General features: G+C 42.1%; 1 protein-coding gene across 1 annotated transcript in view; it reads right to left on the bottom strand.

Annotated features, from left to right (window-relative positions):
* LOC308148159 (LIM and calponin homology domains-containing protein 1-like) overlaps positions 1 to 6,580 on the bottom strand; it is a gene marked incomplete at its 5' end in the record, with an annotated part of 88,453 nt that overhangs the window by 21,718 nt on the left and 60,155 nt on the right. Inside the window, 2 exons of the mRNA XM_080521596.1 lie at positions 838 to 1,032; positions 5,360 to 5,855. Of these exons, the coding sequence (XP_080377722.1) occupies positions 838 to 1,032; positions 5,360 to 5,855 (691 nt within the window). The remainder of the gene's footprint in view (positions 1 to 837; positions 1,033 to 5,359; positions 5,856 to 6,580) is intronic.

Raw genomic sequence — 6,580 nt, 5'->3', positions numbered from 1 at the left:
ACGAACCCACAGAAAGTCTTTGACTTTTTCTTTTAAATGAGTGAAAATCAACTTTACAACGGAGGAAATATTGAACATTAAGACACCCGACCACTTCAACATGCACTTCCTTTTCTTCTCTGTATCAATACATCCCCCACTTTATTGTATTAAATATTAAAAATTCAATAAAACAAATCGATGTCAAACTGGTTGAAAGTTATTGTCTTCATGTTCATCGCTCATTCATTTGTGAAGAATAGTGACGATATGCACTGCTCTGAAAAAAAAAATGGATTTTCACTTTTTTCTCTGCCACTTCAAAGCATAAACTTCAAAGGAAAGAGGAAAGAAAGGAAATGTGTTTGCTTTTTTCATAATAAATATTAAGCAACACTGGAAAGTCTCGTTATTTCCCTGGAAGACGGATTTGAGGGACGAGCAGCAGTTTCCTCCTCAACTCCATTTTAATTTACTGTCAAATGTTCTGATGTTTATTAAACAAACGTTTCTTCAACTGACGTTTGCTTTCTGGTTTCTTATCGTCCCACAACGTTTCTTATGAAGGTGGAAACTTTAAACAGGAAATAAAGAGTGAGGAACAACGTGAGAGCAAAGAAATTATTCAATAGATTAAACTTCCTTTACTTTTTCTACAGTTTACTGAACATGACTGAATGAAATGAAATGTATTTTAGTTGCAGATTAGATCAATATAATAACTCTGCAGCAATATTCTGAGATTTGAGGTCAATTTTGTTAAATTTTTTAGCAGCAACAAGTGTAAAGTGTTTGAGGTGGTTTGGTTCCATTAGCTGATCTAAACTGGTGTCAAGTTGAGTTTAGAAGCAGTCTGACCGCCGGCAGTGAGGTGGGCCGGGGCGGTGGGGAGGGTGGGGGCGCCTCCACCTCCAGAGACACTGGGCCCGCCCGCCCAGCAGGGGGCAGCACGGCGGCTGACGGCCGGAATCCAGGAGGAGAATCTCGCCCTTCGTCTTCAGGAGTGACGGAAACGTCGTCAACGTCGCCGTTAAGTCGAAGCAACGCGTCGGCCTGAAGGAGGAGAAAGAAGAAGAGGAAGGGAATCAGAAGAGGAAAAAGAAAAGGGATCTTCTTCGTTGGTTTGAAGCTGTAAACTCCGACCGTCTCCAACCTGCAGGTTTTCCTCCTCGAGGAGTCAAAGTGAAGTAAAAACTAAACTTTGTTCAGGACGAGACACGACGACGTTTTACTGAGAAGAAGAACTTTGAACTGCTCAAACAACGTGAAGAAGACAATGGAAGGTCATGTCATAATAAAGATGATAAAGTGATAATAAAGTGATGATAAAGTGATAATAAAGTGATACAAAGTGATACAAAGTGATACAAAGTGATAATAAAGTGAAATAAAGTGATAATAAAGTGAAATAAAGTGATACAAAGTGATAATAAAGTGAAATAAAGTGAAATAAAGTGATAATAAAGTGATGACACAGTGATGACACAGTGATATAAAGTGATAATAAAGTGATAATAAAGTGACAAAAGTGATAATAAAGTGACAAAAGTGATAATAAAGTGACATAAAGTGACATAAAGTGGCATAAAGTGACATAATGTGATATAAAGTGATATAAAGTGATATAAAGTGATATAAAGTGATATAAAGTGATAATAAAGTGACATAAAGTGACATAATGTGATAATAAAGTGATAATAAAGTGATATAAAGTGATATAAAGTGATATAAAGTGATAATAAAGTGATAATAAAGTGATAATAAAGTGATAATAAAGTGATATAAAGTGATAATAAAGTGATAATAAAGTGATAATAAAGTGACAAAGTGATAATAAAGTGATATAAAGTGATATAAAGTGATAATAAAGTGATATAAAGTGATATAAAGTGATAATAAAGTGATATAAAGTGATAATAAAGTGATAATAAAGTGATATAAAGTGATATAAAGTGATATAAAGTGATAATAAAGTGATAATAAAGTGATACTAAAGTGACATAAAGTGACATAAAGTGATATAATGTGATATAAAGTGATATAAAGTGATAATAAAGTGACAAAAGTGATAATAAAGTGACATAATGTGATATAAAGTGACATAAAGTGACATAAAGTGACATAAAGTGATAATAAAGTGATATAAAGTGACATAAAGTGACATAATGTGATATAAAGTGACATAAAGTGATATAAAGTGATATAATGTGATATAAAGTGATATAAAGTGATAAAGTGATAATAAAGTGACAAAAGTGATAATAAAGTGACATAATGTGATATAAAGTGATATAAAGTGACATAAAGTGACATAAAGTGACCATAAAGTGATATAAAGTGACATAAAGTGATATAATGTGATATAATGTGATATAAAGTGATAATAAAGTGACATAAAGTGATATAAAGTGATATAATGTGATATAAAGTGATAATAAAGTGACATAAAGTGACATAAAGTGATATAAAGTGATATAATGTGATTATAAAGTGACATAAAGTGATATAAAGTGATAATAAAGTGATAATAAAGTGATAATAAAGTGATAATAAAGTGATATAAAGTGATAATAAAGTGATAATAAAGTGATAATAAAGTGACAAAGTGATAATAAAGTGATATAAAGTGATATAAAGTGATAATAAAGTGACATAAAGTGATATAAAGTGATATAATGTGATATAAAGTGATATAAAGTGATAATAAAGTGACAAAAGTGATAATAAAGTGACATAATGTGATATAAAGTGACATAAAGTGACATAAAGTGACATAAAGTGATAATAAAGTGATATAAAGTGACATAAAGTGACATAATGTGATATAAAGTGACATAAAGTGATATAAAGTGATATAATGTGATATAAAGTGATATAAAGTGATAAAGTGATAATAAAGTGACAAAAGTGATAATAAAGTGACATAATGTGATATAAAGTGATATAAAGTGACATAAAGTGACATAAAGTGACCATAAAGTGATATAAAGTGACATAAAGTGATATAATGTGATATAATGTGATATAAAGTGATAATAAAGTGACATAAAGTGATATAAAGTGATATAATGTGATATAAAGTGATAATAAAGTGACATAAAGTGACATAAAGTGATATAAAGTGATATAATGTGATTATAAAGTGACATAAAGTGACATAAAGTGATATAATGTGATATAATGTGATATAATGTGATATAAAGTGATATAAAGTGATAATAAAGGAGGACGGGGAAGCAGTAATGTGAGAGAGCAGAAAGTGAAGATGGCGGCTCTCAGTCGGCCTCCGGCGCCCCAGACCTGTGTGGGCTGTCTTTGTCCCGGGTGGGGGGTTAGGGGGGGTGGGGTAGAGGGGTGGGGGGGGTGGAGGGTGGGACCACTTCACATGGAGAGGGTCCTACTTGTCCACTTCTTAAGTCAACAGGGAACAGAGGCGTCATTCAGCGCCGCTGCACTCAGACACTCAGCAGGAAGTCCTGACGAGCTCTGGGCTCCGTTTGGTCTGATACCACCCCCCCTCTCCACCCCCCCCCCCCTACACCACCCTACACCCCTCTACACCCCCCCCCCCCACACCACCCTACACCCCCCCACACACCCTTCTACACCCCCCCTACACCATCCAACACCCCTCTCCACCCCTGCACAACCCTACACCCCCCCCACACCCCTCTACACCCCCCTACACCCCTCTCCACCCCCCCCCCCCCCCCCCACCATGTTCATCTTGCTCACTCGGACGTTTCCTTCCAGCAGAAAAGGAAACTGATCCAGTTTCCTCTGAGCTCCACTGAAACGTTCCCTGGTTCTTGGTGTTTTCCTCCAGACGACTTGTCACCGTGGCAACGCCTCTGGTAGTCCAGCGCAAATGCCAAGAGGGCTGAAGGGGGACTGGGGGGGTGGGGGGGGGGGGGGGGGGGGGGGGGTTGACGACACCAGGAAGCAGCCACTAGGCGGTGAACCTGGTTAAACCGGTTCAGGTGAACCAGGTTAAAGTAGTTCAGGTGAACCTGGTTAAAGTAGTTCAGGTGAACCTGGTTAGAGTAGTTCAGGTGAACCAGGTTAAAGTAGTTCAGGTGAACCTGGTTAAAGTAGTTCAGGTGAACCAGGTTAGAGTAGTTCAGGTGAACCAGGTTAAAGTAGTTCAGGTGAACCTGGTTAAAGTAGTTCAGGTGAACCTGGTTAGAGTAGTTCAGGTGAACCTCATTAAACCAGTTCAGGTGAACCTGGTTAAAGTAGTTCAGGTGAACCTGGTTAAACCAGTTCAGGTGAACCTGGTTAAAGTAGTTCAGGTGAACCTGGTTAAACCAGTTCAGGTGAACCAGGTTAAAGTAGTTCAGGTGAACCTGGTCAAACCAGTTCAGGTGAACCTGGTTAAAGTAGTTCAGGTGAACCTGGTCAAACCGGTTCAGGTGAACCTGGTCAAACCAGTTCAGGTGAACCTGGTTAGAGTAGTTCAGGTGAACCTGGTTAAACCAGTTCAGGTGAACCTGGTTAAACCGGTTCCGGTGAACCTGGTTAAAGTAGTTCAGGTGAACCAGGTTAGAGTAGTTCAGGTGAACCTCATTAAACCAGTTCAGGTGAACCTGGTTAAAGTAGTTCAGGTGAACCTGGTTAAACCAGTTCAGGTGAACCTGGTTAAAGTAGTTCAGGTGAACCAGGTTAAAGTAGTTCAGGTGAACCAGGTTAAAGTAGTTCAGGTGAACCTGGTTAAACCGGTTCAGGTGAACCTGGTCAAACCAGTTCAGGTGAACCTGGTTAAAGTAGTTCAGGTGAACCTGGTTAAACCGGTTCAGGTGAACCAGGTTAGAGTAGTTCAGGTGAACCAGGTTAAACCGGTTCACGTCTTCACGTCCAGATGGAAACGACGGTGAAGAAGAGAACCTGCAGGTTGAAGGACGACTCGTCCACCGAGGAGGAAACTCGTCCTGAACAGAGACTTTTACATTTTGTTCTTTCTGATTAATAGTTGATATATTTTACATATTTATTTATAGTTTGTGTCCATATATATTTAGTACATTCAGCTTCTGACACCTCAGATCAAACTTCACCCTCCAGACTGCTTCATCATGAAATACATATATATTTATATATATATATTATGTTTTTGTGTGAAATAAACGTGATAATCTTCCAGATGTGTCAATGTACGGTGGCCTGGAAGTGCAAAACTTCAGAAAACACAAACAAACAGAGAAAGCTAATAGGAAGTTTGCTATTCTTATAAAAAGCTGATCCGTCACATGTTTCCGTTGTTATTTAAAGATTTTCTCGCGGTTAGCATCCCGCCGGCCGTTAGCATCCCGCCGGCCGTTAGCATCCCGCCGGCCGTTAGCATCCCGCCGGCCGTTAGCATCCCGCCGCCTCAGCGTCTCACCTTGCTGCTGCCGGCCTGGGCGGCGGCGGCGTGCCGGGGCAGGTAAGGCTTGGGCGTCAGTAGAGGCACGGGTCTGGGCGACAGGTTCCGGGTCGCCGGCGGCTCGGAGGAGCGGGAGCGGATCTGGGGCCGGTGGTGCCCCCCCGCCGGGTCTCTGGGGAAGTCCTCCACCCGGGCCTCCAGCGTGGACGTGAACCGGGGCGGCGGGGCGGCCCGCTGCCGCAGGTGGCGCAGCGGGCCGCCGCCGCCGCCGTCGCCATCGCCGTCGAAGGGGTCGAAGGGGTCCGGGGCGGCGGGCGAGGCCGACGGGGAGAGAGAGAGCGGGAGGGCGGGGTCGGCCGACACGCTGCGGTCCAGCAGCTTGGGCAGCTGCAGCCGCTCCAGGACGGCGTCGCTGATGGAGAAGCGCTGCGCGTAGCGCTGCAAGATGGCCGCCGCCTCCTCCGGGGTTCCGGCGCTGCGGTACGTCAGCCGCAGCTCCTCCTCCCGCCGCTCCCTGGTTGCACGGCGACACGAGACAGAGGCAGGAGGAGCAGGTGAGAGGAGGCGGTTCTACTGCAGGAAGCAACAGGTTTCAGAGCAGAACCGCGGCTCTACTAGAGCAGAACCGCGGTTCTACTAGAGCAGAACCACGGTTCTACTGCAGGAAATACGTTTCAGAGCAGAACCACGGTTCTACTGCAGGAAATATGTTTCAGAGCAGAACCACGGTTCTACTGCAGGAAGCAACACATTTCAGAGCAGAACCGCGGTTCTACTAGAGCAGAACCACGGTTCTAGTGCAGGAAGCAACACATTTCAGAGTAGAACCGTGGTTCTACTAGAGCAGAACCACGGTTCTACTGCAGGAAGCAACACATTTCAGAGCAGAACCGCGGTTCTACTAGAGCAGAACCGCGGTTCTACTGCACAAAACAAAAGGTTTCAGATCAGAACCGTGTCAGGAACATGTGTTCTATGAGACTCAGGTTATTAAGGTCCTGGAACAGCCCAAGGACCTGGAACTTCCTCACATTATAATAATAATAATTATCAATATTATTCATAATAACTAACATGTTTGAAGGCAGAGAAAACAGTTTATCTCACTTTAATGGTTTACTTGTTTACTTTCATACGTTTCTAAGTGAAACTGCGTCTTTAACTGTGACGTCACAAGATGAAAGAGCATTTCCTTCTTCTGGTTTCACATTTTGACCAATAAACCATCTCCTCCTCCTC

The sequence above is a fragment of the Blennius ocellaris genome, assembly GCF_963422515.1.
Source record: "Blennius ocellaris genome assembly, contig: SCAFFOLD_107, whole genome shotgun sequence".
In the NCBI taxonomy this organism is placed as follows: domain Eukaryota; kingdom Metazoa; phylum Chordata; class Actinopteri; order Blenniiformes; family Blenniidae; genus Blennius; species Blennius ocellaris.
The sequence above is the reverse complement of the archived record's forward strand: the minus strand, read 5'-3'. Positions and strand labels throughout refer to the sequence as shown.